General features: G+C 45.2%; 1 protein-coding gene across 6 annotated transcripts in view; it reads right to left on the bottom strand.

Annotated features, from left to right (window-relative positions):
• Positions 1-14131, bottom strand: part of HHAT (hedgehog acyltransferase) — a 184605-nt gene that overhangs the window by 17024 nt on the left and 153450 nt on the right. The window contains exon 11 of one of the 6 annotated variants that reach the window (XM_081186023.1): positions 8804-10620. The exons of the other annotated variants lie outside the window; for them this stretch is intronic. Within the exon in view, the coding sequence (XP_081042149.1) occupies positions 10535-10620 (86 nt within the window). The 3' untranslated portion in view covers positions 8804-10534. Of the gene's footprint in view, positions 1-8803; positions 10621-14131 lie in introns of those variants that run through there. 6 annotated transcript variants of the gene reach the window in all.

Here is a 14131-nt window from a genome sequence, read left to right on the forward strand (position 1 = left end):
CTTCCCGCCAGAGCGGTACCTATTTATCTACTTGTACTTTGATGTGCTTTCGAACTGCTAGGTTGGCAGGAGCAGGGACTGAACAACGGGAGCTCACCCTGTCACGGGGATTCGAACTGCCGACCTTCTGATCGGCAAGTTCTAGGCTCTGTGGTTTAACCCACAGTGCCACCCGCATCTGGGTAGGCTTGTTTAAACAGGAATGTTTTTAGCAGGTGCCAAAAAGAGTGAAGGGACCTGCTTGATCTCAACAGGCAGGAAGTTCCAAAGCTGCTGCCACACTAAACAATCAAGTTCTTACAAATGCGGAACAGGCATTATATGGTACCCGTAGTTGTAAACTTCTGCTCCTATTTAGGGCTCAGCCTAAGGAAGACTGTTGCTGAAGTAACATTACAGCCTTGGTCTCTTACAACAGCAAGCCTGAGTTCTGCACAGGTTTTGCCTCTCCTCTCCCACATAAGCAGCCTTTACACATGCATAATGCTTCTAAATATGGTTTCTAAATAAAGATGCATATGATAGCAGAAAGAGTATACAAAAATACATTATACTATAGAAAATAACTTTGCAAAAATGTGTATATTAAGGAAAATTGCATACAAAGATTTGCATATTTGGAGAAATGCTGCTGAATTTTCACGAGGACTTGTTTTTTTAAAAAATTGCAAGCTGGCCTGGAAGTTTGGAGAACTGAAGAGCAGAAAAAGAGAAAAAAAGAGAAACTTAACTTGTCAGATTCATCCATCCCTAAAACTGAGAGCTGAACAGAAATACCATGGAGCTTACTAAGTTTCCAATAAAAATCTTCCTTTTTTTTGTCTTGCACTGTAACTAGTTTCTCAAATTCTACTGCCTCTCTAAGGATATTATGGCTCCCCTTCTGTGTTTACAAAAATAAAAAATAAAAAATCTTTGGAGGCCAGTTGCAAGATGTATAACGAACCAACTCTCAGTATCAGGGGAAATTTTTGCATGAATGAATCTGATTTGACTTTAATTACTGCTGTGAATAAAGAAACCTCTCTCTATTTAGCAAATGTTATGCACTTGTAATTGTCATGTAAGTGGAAAATCAATGTTCTCTTACTCTCCTTCCCCCCCTCCATCTGTAAACATAGCCATGTATTCTAAAAATCAGTAGAAACAGTCACAACAGGAAAAGGGTTCCCTCAATTTATAAAAGTTGAAAACCAGTGCTGTAGGATAAGACACTATCTCACTTTTTGTGCACTTGGATGAACAAGCACCAAGCAGAGATGCTCAGCGACTGTAATGTGCTTAAACACAGCCACAAATTCTCAAGGCCAAGAGCCTGCCCATACAGAAGGGAGCCGTGGGACTATACTGCTGATCCTGCCCTGGTGTACTCAATGAAACTTGTGCAGATGTCTCTGTAGAGAGACTAGGCCCTGGATTCTCAAAATATTAGGACCTGGGCCTATTCAATGAAGACGAATGTTGAAAGGACAGACAAAATGAAGTACTTCTTCACACAGTGCATAGTTCAGGGGTCAGCAAACTTATTCAGCAGGGGGCCGGTCCACTGTCCCTCAGACCTTGTGGGGGGCTGGACTATATTTTGAAGGGGGGAAATGAACAAATTCCTTTGCCCCACAAAGAACCCAGAGATGCATTTTAAATAAAAGGACACATTCTACTCATGTCAAAACACGCTGATTCCTGGACCGTATGTGGGCTGGATTTAGAAGGCGATTGGGCCAGATCCAGTCCCCAGGCCTTAGTTTGCCTACCCATGGCATAATTCATCTATGGAGTTTGCTCCCACAACAGGTAGTCACAAGTTTAAAAGAGGATTACACAAGTGCTTGGAAAAGAAGGCTATCAACAGATACTAGACACAATCAGGGACCCAATGCGGGAGCCAGGCCCTCTCAAAATTATGCAGCGTCTGTGCCAGGGATTGAGCCAGAGAGTCAAGACATGCAAAGCAAATCTTCTCCCACTGGACTGTGGCTCTTCCCCAGTATACACTCAGATCCCACTTGTGGACTTCATGCAGGCATCTGGTTGGCCACTTTGAGAACAGGTTGTTGGGGCAGAAAGCCCTTTGGCCTATTCCAGCAGCACTCTTAAGTTCTTCCTTTGCTCACTTCTCATGAAGAAGAGGACGATCGGTTTGGCAAAGTGGTGAGTTGTGAACAGGCCACGACAAATCCAGCGGCTCTTGTTCTTTCAGACAGCAGCAGAGGCCAGAGTGTGCCTCCCCTTGCTTCTGTGGACCAAGGGCAGCTAACCATTGTAGCACAGTCTTCTTCCTGGTGGCGAGACAGAACTCCTTGCAGTTACTCCTCCTCTGGCTAATGGATTGGTCCTCCTCCTGCTGTGATGTTCTTCAGGGGAGGGAGGTGTGAACCTCACAGCAACCCTTGGCTGCCTGGCCAGTGGCAGAGGGCAGAGTGTGCCTGCCTTCAGCTCTGCAGTCCCAGAGCAACTGCAGTTGGAGCTGAGAACTTGACATCCACACCAAAACATGTTAGAATTCCTGCTCCATGATTGCAGTCATAGGATTGTTGTCTATCACATGACGGTATATGTTTTGACTCCACAGAGTGGGAAGTGATGGAGACAGGATGTTTGTGTTACTGTGTTCCGTGAAGTGGGACTATTGTCCTTTGTGCTCTTCCTCTTTGCTGTCTGATGCTAGAGAGAGAGGGAGCCATGTTGCAGTGCTCTGTGTGTGTATATATGTAAATAAAGTAGATTAGCCAAAATGCTGAGTTGCTGAGGTCTGTCATGCAAGGTGCGCAAACTCTGCAGATCCCTAAGTGTGCTGGTGTTGGTTGGCATCAGTCGCTGTGATGTTTGGGCAGAAGAAAGCTTATGAAGCTCCCGAACGATCGACCAGGAGGGAGGGAACATGCCAGTTGGGCATGTGTCTCTACCAGGGGCCTACTCGTGTGTAGACCGAGCTTCTGACAAACCATACATATACACTCATGGGCAGAGCTGTGGTTATGCTTCTGTGGGTTCGTTTCACCTTTCCTTGGAGGGTTAGAAAAACTACCCAACCCCTGCTGGTCATGATGGGTATTAAGAACAACAGCCACATACTGTGAGCAAGGATGGCTACGCAATGCCTAATCCAAATGGCTAGAAAGCTATTGTCAGGACACAGCCTGTGTTCATCCATCCCTGCTGGTGCTTGAGAGATGGAGGAGCAGAAGAGTGGCAGGTGAGATGCCACTATGAATAGACAGCTCTTGGCTAAACAGAGATGGCCAGGATACATGCACACTATCTAAAGCATTTAGAGCTTTGCAGAAGAAAGCCAGCAAGTTGGATTTAATACAGGATCTTTGCGCTGTGTAGGTGCTGGAAATAAAAGTACAATTACAAGGTGCTGTGACAGCTGCAAAACAGTGTTGGAGGCAGCCTCAAACTGTTATGCAAACACTGCTGTGTGTTTAGCATCATATTTGCCCCTCAGAGAGAGAGGAGCCTGAAATAAACAGCATTTGCTGCGGTATTTCTCCCCAGATCATTTCTTGTGATTTATTATATATGCTTATCTTTCTAATTCTAGCATTTTAAAAAACACACCATCATCATCACCACCAGTGTGCACTTGACCTTTTCTTTCAAAGAGTTGCATTACCAGAAGTCGCCTGCGTAATAAATGAAAGTGTCTGTCTGATAAGAAAGTCTGTAGAGGCCAGCCCTCACATTTCCATAAAATGCATTTTATACAGTTGAATTACGCCATCCTCTTAATTTTTTTCTCCTTTGTTTTAAGAGCGGCAGTGTTATTTTAACTCGCCCTTTCTCCAAATATCTTAGCATGTCTGCAACGTATAAGTGACTTTTTAAGACTAGCCTACTCTATGCTGAGGGGACACGGGTGGCGCTGTGGGTTAAACCACGAGAGCCTAGGACTTGCCAATCAGAAGGTCGGCGGTTCAAATCCCCTCGACGGGGTGAGTTCCCATTGCTTGGTCCCTGTTCCTGCCAACCTAGCAGTTTGAAAGCACGTCAAAGTGCAAGTAGATAAATAGCTCCAGTGGGAAGGTAAATACCATTTCCGTGCTCTGCTCTGGTTCGCCGGAAGGGGCTTAGTCATGCTGGCCACATGACCTGGAAGCTGTACGCCGGCTCCCTCAGCCAATAAAGCGAGATGAGCGCCACAACCCCAGAGTCGGCCATGACTGGACCTAATGGTCAGGGGTCCCTTTACCTTTTACTCTATGCTGGGGGCAGTTAGGCTTGGCCTCCAAGGCGGAGAGCAGAAGAGTATGCTAGCCTTCCTTCCTGTCCTCCTTTGGAAGAGATCCTGGAGGTCAATATGAGCAGGGGTTGAGACCCCAAAACCTTATTTTGTATAATGAAAACATGCAAAGTAAGCGTTGAAGTCTCCCACATGTAAAATTAGGTGGAAAGGGCATTAGGTTTCCTCAACCTGCTTTCTCATTTTGTCTCCACAATGAGAGTCATGAGCCCCACCTCCCTCTCTGGTCCCACTTCCCTCTCCACAGCTGTTGGAGCCAGTGTGGTGTCATGGGTAAGAGCGGTGGACTCGTAATCTGGGGAACGGGGTTCGCGTCCCCGCTCCTCCACATGCAGCTGCTGGGTGACCTTGGGCCAGTCACACTTCTCACAGAGTGTTTGTTGTGGGGGAGGAAGGGAAAGGAGAATGTTAGCCGCCTTGAGACTCCTTCGGGTAGTGATAAAGCAGGATATCAAATCCAAACTCTTCTTCTTCTCCTCTGACACTTCCATGATACCTGTCCCACTACCCACCCCGACAACCTCAGATACTAGGAGTAGCTCTGCCTTTCCATAGGGGGATGTTGCCTCAGCCTCCTCTCAGAAGGCAGAAACCTGCCCCATCCCCTAGATGTAGGAGGAGCCAAAGGACAAAGGGCACAGAGGCTTCTGCTTACTAGGCATAGTGAGAGACTGCAGAAATGCCTACTGCACTAAGTTGGGCCAACTCCATTGCTATATATAGGATAGCAAGGGGTGTGTGACAGTCTTCAATCAACCCCTACAGCTGTGGCAGTTAGAGCACCTGACTTTGTTTGCACTTTGGGTTAATTATGTGTATTGGCTGAAGTGCCTTAAACCATCCATTTGAATATCTAAACATTAAAGCCTCTGGGAAGAATCCTCCTTTGAGTCTTTCTTCTTCATCAGCTAGGACAGGGGTCTGCAACCTTTAAGACAAAAAGAGCCACTTGGACCCGTTTCCGAAGAAAAAACAACAACTGGGAGCCGCAAAACCATTGCGACATTTAAAACAAATATATCTCCGGAGCCACGATCTGACAGCGGGCGGGAAGGTGATGTTGGGACGGTGCGTGACTAACGCACGCACCGCCCCCATGCGATGTCACAGCCAGTACAGTGCCCGCCACAGTACAATGCGCCTCCTCCCCTCGCTAGTATCCACCCCGGAGCCGCAGCAAAGATGTAAAAGAGCCACATGTGGCTCCGGAGCCGCGGGTTGCAGACCCCTGAGCTAGGAGTTGAGACACCAGAGGTGTTTCGCATTTCCAGAGGGAGCCACAGCTATATCTATATCTGTATCTATATACATGTATCCATATATAATATGAAGGACACCCCTCTATAACACCTTGTCCATTGCTATGACAGACAGGCATTTCTCTACTCAGCCAATCAGGGGAGAATTTTAGCTGCCAAGCACAGAGCTTGGATGTGTTTGTAAAGTAGGGCGGGGGCAGAGGGTTCAAGTCAGTAGTGGATGGCATGGTGGGGTGGAAACTCTTCCCTGATCTTGCTGATGCTGACCAGGAGGGAGAAGGGCAAGGCGGCAGTGCAGTGCAATTGTACCGGTTGACTCTGCTGCTGCATTTGCACTGCACCAAACTCACGGCCTCATTGCCCCTCACCTTTCAGGTAAGGAGCAGTAGCAGGTCTACCAGGAGTTTGGGTAAGTTCCTCTGCCCCGCCAACTACTTGCTAAAGGAGGAGACGAATGCTGCCTACTTGCTAAGCACCTTTTTATATCCCTTTAATGAGTGGGCAAATAATAAATACTGGGCATGTTTAGCCTGGAGAAGAGGAGGTTAAGGGGTGATATGATAGCCATGTTCAAATATATAAAAGGATGTCACATAGAGGAGGGAGAAAGGTTGTTTTCTGCTGCTCCAGAGAAGCGGACACGGAGCAATGGATCCAAACTACAAGAAAGAAGATTCCACCTAAACATTAGGAAGAACTTCCTGACAGTAAGAGCTGTTCGACAGTGGAATTTGCTGCCAAGGAGTGTGGTGGAGTCTCCTACTTTGGAGGTCTTTAAGCAGAGGCTTGACAACCATATGTCAGGAGTGCTCTGATGGTGTTTCCTGCTTGGCAGGGGGTTGGACTCGATGGCCCTTGTGGTCTCTTCCAACTCTATGATTCTATGATTCTATGAAATACAAGAAATCTAACAAACACTTGGCCGAAGTAAACATTATGGATCCCTTATGGAACCATAAAATCAGTCCCAACTAAAATGCAAGTTTTTTTGTCTGATCATTTTGGAGGGTGGGGCTGACCCACTGCCTCCCAAACTAAAAGGGAGGGGCTTCAGTCCCCCTTCCCCCCACATTTCCAGGGACCTGTGCTGTCAAGGGAGTCCTTTTACGAGGGAGAATTACCAATTCAGCTCATCTTTAGCCTTTTTTTCTTCTTTCCACGCATTTGGGATTAATGTGTCCAAACTGTGATCAGTTTCCTATCCCATGCGAGATGATATTTCAATGCTAATTTTAATTTTGAAAGTAACTGCATACTTCAAACGAAGGTGATTTAGAAAACAGAAAGCCTTTTTAGCAGAGGCTCTGAGCATTTTCCAAGGCCATCGTTCCAGCACCTGGCCGCCCAACACTAATCTTATTTAAAACCAGGGAAGAGAGAAAGAGAAATATTACCATTTTGTTCTCCAGCACATCACACTTCTTGAAGCTTTTGTAATTAGCCATGATTTATTTAAATTTGGCCTTGCTTGCATTTACTAAACTGTGATGTTCCCTACCATTCTCCAGTCTAATAGGGATGTCTGGCCTTGAATTAATGAGGGACAGCAGGAATTTCATACAGAAGCCAGCAGGCATGTGTGTATTTGCAGGATTAAGTGGTAAAAATGGTCCCACTTCCCTCTCTTCAATTTGTGTAATTAAAGTGGGGGGAGGGACACCTTATCTGACAACTGCTCCCACTAAAAAGGTCCCCATACCATGACTTAAGTGTGTTCTGCACTGCCAGCAGAATCCACCCTCACAAACAGCACAGGAGTATATAAAGGAGAGCAACATGTTTTGCTGTATTATTAGAAACTAGCTTCTGGCCATGCACCTCCTGTGTCTAGAGAGGACACTTCTCAAGAGGTTGCCAGCAAACGAAAATATTCAAACTGGCAAGCAGAGGGGACAGCAGCAAGCACTCGCTCAGTTCTCGTTTTGTAATGTGGCAGATCCACCTGCCCAACAAATATGGCAGCAAAGGCTACAGGATAGACAAGCTGCAGAAGAGATCAAAGGGGAAGAAAAGGGGAAGCAGGACTTGGTCTAAAAAAAGCAACAGGTAGCCATAAATAATACAGTACTTCCTCCTAAGCAACAACTCCACCTTCACATTACTTTCAGATTTGCAAATTTGAGCGGTAAATAAGCTGGCAAAAGCTATTAGTCCTTGCTGTGGGCTGTCCTAGGATGGATGGTGTGATGGCCTGGGATTCGGACTTGGATGCTGAACCTGAGGGATCCCAGCCTGCACAGGATTCCCGCCTCCAGAACCAGCTGAGCTGGGGCTGGGGCCTGAGCCTGAAGGGTCCTCACCTGCGCTGGATCCTCAGGTGCAGGCACCAGCTGAGTCTGCTGTGGCTCCTGAGGTGATGGAGGACCCATTGCCTGCAGGTGCTCCACTCTCAGCCCCGTCAGAGGAAGCTGAGGTTGCCTCTGAGTCTGGTAACCCTCTAGCCTCTCCTGAGCTGCAGAGGCTCAGAGCAGAGAGGCAGAGGGAACTAAGTTCCCGCAGGAGTGCTCGCCTCCAGGCCAGGAGAGGCGAGTCACCTGAGGATCGGGGCTGCCCTATGCCTCGGGGCAGATAAAAGCCGGCCAGTCCCAAGTTACGGGAGCAACATTGTTGGTTGCTAGTTCCTGCCCTGCTCTGGCTCCCTGCTTGCTTGTCTGTTCCTGACTTCACCCGACACCCTGCCCTGCACTTCAGCTACTAGGGACTGCCTCCACGTTGCATCTTTGACCACGGACTGGACTTGGACCTTGCCTTTCGGGTAACCCACGGGACCAGCCCAGATGGAGACCTCTGTCCCTTCCTCCAGAAGCCCACTCCAGCCACTTCATCATGGTTGATGCACTGCAGAGGGTTGGTCAAGACCCTAGGGGTCCCTCTATGATTCTATGGTTTGTTTGTGGGGAGGTTAGATGATGTCCAATCAAGTGTTATCCCACACTTTCCAATGTAGCTCCCTGTCACTTTCCTTGTCTCAGAAAGGCCAACCTTTTGGGAAAGTGGGTTTGTTGCACAACCTCCCAACCAACTATTAGAGCATAACCAACTATTAGAGCATGAGTTTGCTGGTGTGTGACTGAATCCCATCCGAAAACAGAGGTGCAGAAAGTACCCTGCATTCCCACGCTGGATGCTACAGAAGAGGACATTTTCCTCTTTTGGCTTGCTGTTGATCCTGGACAGAGTGCTCCACTCCTCCTCTGCTAGTCCACTCACCTAGCGGCCTATTGCTCTCTGTTGCCTACGGCTACCAGCTGTGTGCTTAAATACAGCACTGTGCCAATTCACAACAGCCAGCGCTGCATGAATATTTATGTATGCAAAATAAACCAATGAATAAAGCAATAAGCCACCAGAGCTCAAGTATACCCAGATGTGCAGTGTCTGGCTATGTTTACTTAGTCGTGAGTCAAAGCACTGACACACATGCTCCTGAAGTGGTGTGGCATAATGTTCTGGTCTTCAGCTGGTGGGATTTCCAATGGCATAATAAACATCAAAGCCTCCGTTCCTCCCTAGGGATTTTAATTTACAAAGGACGTTAAAATCAGCACCAAAAAAACCCCTTCATCTTACAGTGACTCATCAAGAAGAGGCAAGCTTTTAATCTCCTCTGGACAGCATGGGAAGAATAAGCAACAAGCTCTCTCACGTCTCATGAATGGACTCAAAATGTCATCTGCCACAGGTTGCAATAAGACAGTTGAATCCCTGAACTAAATCCCTGTCCGGGGCACTGGAAATCCATCCAGGCCTAGGATCTTAATCTGGCTATGCAAAATCCAAAGTGAAAACAGAGATGATGGAAAATATTTCAGCTTTCAACCTTCTCAGGTGCCTCCTCCCACCCCATTTCACTTCCAACCTCTGTCTAGGGGGCAAAAGAAGGTAGCTGTGCATCACTTTTAGGCTTGGGAGGACAGAAATCTAGAGAAAGAGGATGGTGGAAATTTGGGTTCCAGAAATAATGACATCCTCAGGAGCCAACATTTACTTTCATGATCGCCATCACTTTTGAAATCAAGTGTTCTCAGACTCCACCCTCCATGGTTGAAAACTGTTGAGGGTCTTGGCGAACCACTCAGTGATTTTTCAGCCCGTCGTAGCAAATGTAATGTGCATGCTAGCTGCTGAATGATCTTTAATTGCATTTTTACAGAAAAGCTGTGGTCCACCTGAATGAAGCTTGGGGAGCACTGGTGGTCTGTGAATCACATGTTTGGGAACCCTTGCTCTAATCTCTCATGGTCACTTGCACACTGCCAAAACAGATAATGAAAGTGGGCGCAGATCTGTGTAAAATTCGCATATGCTACTTGATATGAAAATGCAAATATAACACATACACTTAAACAGAGTCATTGGTCTATCTGGCTCAGTGTTGTCTACACTGACTGGCAGTGGCTCTCCAAGGTGTCAGGCAGGGTTCCCTACCCAGGGATTGAACCTGGGACCTTCTGCATGCAAAGCAGATGCTCTGCCCCTGAGCTATGGACCTTTCCCATAAATATACATGAGCAGATTATCCCAGGTAGCTGAAAGTATTATTCAAAGAAGGTTCCCCCTTGTGTTATTCATAAGTGCCAAGCGTTCCACATATCTAGCATATCTCTAAAGTCAAGAGTACAAAATAATATAATTGCTTTTTAATTGGACTACAATTTAAATAGAAATCCAATCCATCTCACCACCTGCTAATCGAGGTACTGACTGTTGAGGGGCAACTTCTTTTTGTATAATTTTTTGTTAAATTTTCTGTTTTACAATCTAGAATACTCATTTAAACACCCTTAAAATATCAATGACTTCCCTTCTTCTCTTTCCATGCTTCATTTTGCATATTATAAATGCCTGCATATTTTACAAAAAAACTAAACCATTCAGTATTCCAATATTACATCCATCAAAACTTATTTACACTGTTGAATTAATACTGCCAACGTTTTCAAGGGTACACAATTCCCCCCCATATATTCAACAAACATATTCCAATCTTCTCTAAACGTATGTTCTTCTTGTTCTCTTATTCTATATGTCAAGTCTGCAAGCTGATGGGCAGCTTCAAAAGCCCTGCTCTCTCTCCTTTTTTAGGGTGTAAAACCTTGCTTCCACAGGACAGGCCTTGAAATAGAGAAATAGATTACTGTCCACTGTCAAGCAAGATGCACGGCCACCCAACCCTAATCTGAACCCTGTAGAGCTGTGAGTCTTATGTGTCTTCCCCAGTATTCTCTCGTTACTGGAGTATCCTTTGGGACTGGTAGGCAGAAGGACTAATAGTAGCTGAAGCCAGAGCCAGTGGTGGAAAAAGCCTTCTCATGACTGGTTATAAGTCAAAAGGCAGGCAGCTTCAAGCTGGTCACCAGTGCCACCAAATAGACCAGCTCAATGAAGTAGGAAAGAAGTGGACACATTTCAGTCTTGAGGGATCTACTCTGTTTATTACCAGAACCTAAGAGACAGAAAACAGTGGCATGGATACAAACTGCCATCTAAGGGATGCTCTGCCCAGGGATTTTTCAGTATAAGAATTGAACTCTCGGTGCTTTTATAGAAAAATCTACTCCTGATTTCCACCCAGTCTTTCTTAATTTAGAAAAAAAAGGGTGTTGTTGTTGTTTTAAAAAAATGCTGCTTCTAAACAATTATGAGTTTGCTTATCTACTGCAAATCACCCAGAGATCTACCAGCACATCTTGATCTATTTTTTTTTTTTGCATAACCCTGGGTTAGAAAACTGCAAGGCAAAGATCATCAACATAGCCAAGAGGAAATTACTTTTGAGGTTGTTTTGAATTTGCTAGCTGTCTTCACTTTTTCCAAAAGAAAAAGAGTCAAAGCTAACATTGATTTTCTGCTTCTCAGTAAACCCCCAAACAGACAGTTGTTCAAAAGAACTGACAGAGATGTTGCTGGTGATCTTCAAGGAAGCTCCCTAGATACGGTGCCCTGGGAGACCTCAACGTCACGTTGACAAGAACTCAGAAATTGGGCCTGATATTTGGGCAGACAGTGGAGAAATCTGTTTGTTACCTATCTCCAGTTAAATATGACCAGAGCATGGATTGTTCCACGCTGAGCTGGTATCCACAATGCAAGCTGCACAAAAAAGAAAGAAATCAAGGAAGTTGAAATACTGAGGAGAGAGGGAGAAAACAGTATGAAGCTCCTCTTTCCTGTCTTGCTTCCCATTTTAATGAAAGCCTATATTAAACCAAGCTCCCTGTTCATAGTTCTGATTATGTCAAGTTATTTTAGAATCCAATGCTTTGCAAAGGTTGATTATGGAAATTGTTTTCATGTAAATAACTTCTCCTGTAGTGACATGAAACAGGCCTTTTTCAGTGGTGGCCCCGTTTATGGAATGTTGTCCCCAGTACTAGCTGTTTTTAGGCACCAGGCAAAAACATTATTTTTCACCCAGGCCTTTGGATCTTAATTTTAGCAGAGTAGGGTAGAGTCGGATCCCTCCTTCTCTCTCTCATTTGTGTATTTTAGGATGTTTTTATACTTGTTTTCAACGTTATTTTTTTGTAAGTTGCTTTGAGTTTCATTTTTTGTACAGAAGTGGCTACTAAGTATGAATAATAATAATAATAATAATAATAATAATAATAATAATAATAATTTCTACAAATAGCTTCCTATGAGGCACCTCTATTCTCAAATTAGAAAGAGACACTTAAACAAGCAGTACCCAAACAACTTTCCTAAGTGTATCTCATGTGGCTTTTTAAACTCAGATGTACAGGGGTGCTCCTCAGGAAAATACATAAAATGCCCTTGCGTGAATGCACATTTCCCCATGCACATAAGGCCAACATCTATTTCCCCCTAGAGCTGGTCACTCATAATGGCCCAAACTGATTCTATCAGAGGAAAGACTAACAGATAACTTTTGTTACCATCCTGTCAGGGGTCCCTTTACCTTTTAAAGTACTAATAGTGAATTCATTCACCGTGTGGACGCTTATGAAACCAAAATGGCAACATCCTCTCACAAGGGGAGTGTATCCGTATGCTTGGTGGAACTTCAATATTTGTTGGAGGGGAGTGAGGGATAGAAAATGAGGTGGGGTGGAATGGAGTATCCTGTAGGCATGGATGTCTAGATTCCCTGAACAGGAACATTCACAATACCTGCTCAGACTAACGGAATAGGACAATTATAATAGTACATACTGTAGATATGATTTTTAAAGAAGTATGTGGAAAGGCTGGAACAGGTCAACCTTGAAACAGGCTTGTAAAATTAACCCAAACCCAAAACATAAGCATCAAACTTGTTCAAGAGCCAACCTTCACGAAGTGGAGGTGAATGTAAAGCATTCATTGACTACACATGCATTAGTCAAAACTATTTCCCATATCTCTTCCCAGAATCCTGACCGCACCAACGCCTGTGTATTTCCATTTCTTATTCCTTTAGCTTTGCCTTATCATTCAGACAACAAACTTGATGATAAAGCTGAAGACCCTGTATTTTCATTTGGCCTATCAGCAAGGAAAAGAAGGATGAGAATTAAAAACCTTTCCGACAGAGTCAACAGACGCGACTCTACAGCTTCATTTTTATGGAAATTTAGAGAAGCAGAGATGTTATGTCCAAAGCAATAAAACTTCATCCTAAAGTGTGTGGGTTTTTTCTTGCTAAGGCAGGATGCAAGGCCTGAGCTGAGGTAGGGAAAGGCATGATCACATCTTACTCTACCGGAAGCCCACCTCCTCAGTAAACATATTTTCTCAACTATGCCAGAAATTGCCTCTCACTCTTCCTGCATCTAAATAAACTCCAGGCTTCATTTGAATGCATTATTGTCTTGTGAGAATAAAGCAATAATTATTGAGTGCCCGTGTGATTTCTATTCTTTTCTGAATGAAACAGAAAGTCAAGGAAACAGTGGTTTGCAATTAAGGAGCTATCTTGGTGTAACAAAATATATCTCCTGGAAGAGGAAAGACCACTCAGGAATAACTGTATGCTACTGCACACATTCTTCTGGCGCTGTGGTCTAAACCACTGCCGATCGGAAGGTTGGTGGTTCGAATCCTTGCGACGGGGTGAGCTCCTGTTACTCTGTCCCAACTCCTGCCAACCTAGCAGTTTGAAAGCACGTCAAAGTGCAAGTAGATAAACAGGTACCACTCCAGCGGGAAGGTAAACGGCGTTTCCATGCGCTGCTCTGGTTTCACCAGAAGCGGCTTAGTCATGCTGGCCACATGACCCGGAAGCTGTCTACGGACAAACGCCGGCTCCCTTGCCCAATTAAGCGAGATGAGAGCTGCAACCCCAGAGTCGGTCACGACTGGACCTAATGGTCAGGTCCTTACCTTTACCTTTAAGCTACTGAAGGTAATGGGGCCCTTTCACCAGAAGCGGCTTAGTCATGCTGGCCACATGACCCGGAAAAACTGCCTGCAGACAAACGCCGGCTCCCTCGGCCAGTAAAACGAGATGAGCGCCGCAACCCCAGAGTCGTATGCAACTGGACTTAACTTTCAGGGGTCCTTTACCTTTTTACTGCACATATTCTTCCCCCGCAGTAAGTTCCCATCTGTAGTCTACAGTTAAAGTAGTATCATTCCACATTAAACAGTCATGGTTTCCTTCAAAGAATTCCGAGAACTGTTA

Source organism: Podarcis bocagei, assembly GCF_964188305.1.
Source record: "Podarcis bocagei genome assembly, chromosome: 3".
NCBI classification, from domain to species: Eukaryota; Metazoa; Chordata; class Lepidosauria; order Squamata; family Lacertidae; genus Podarcis; species Podarcis bocagei.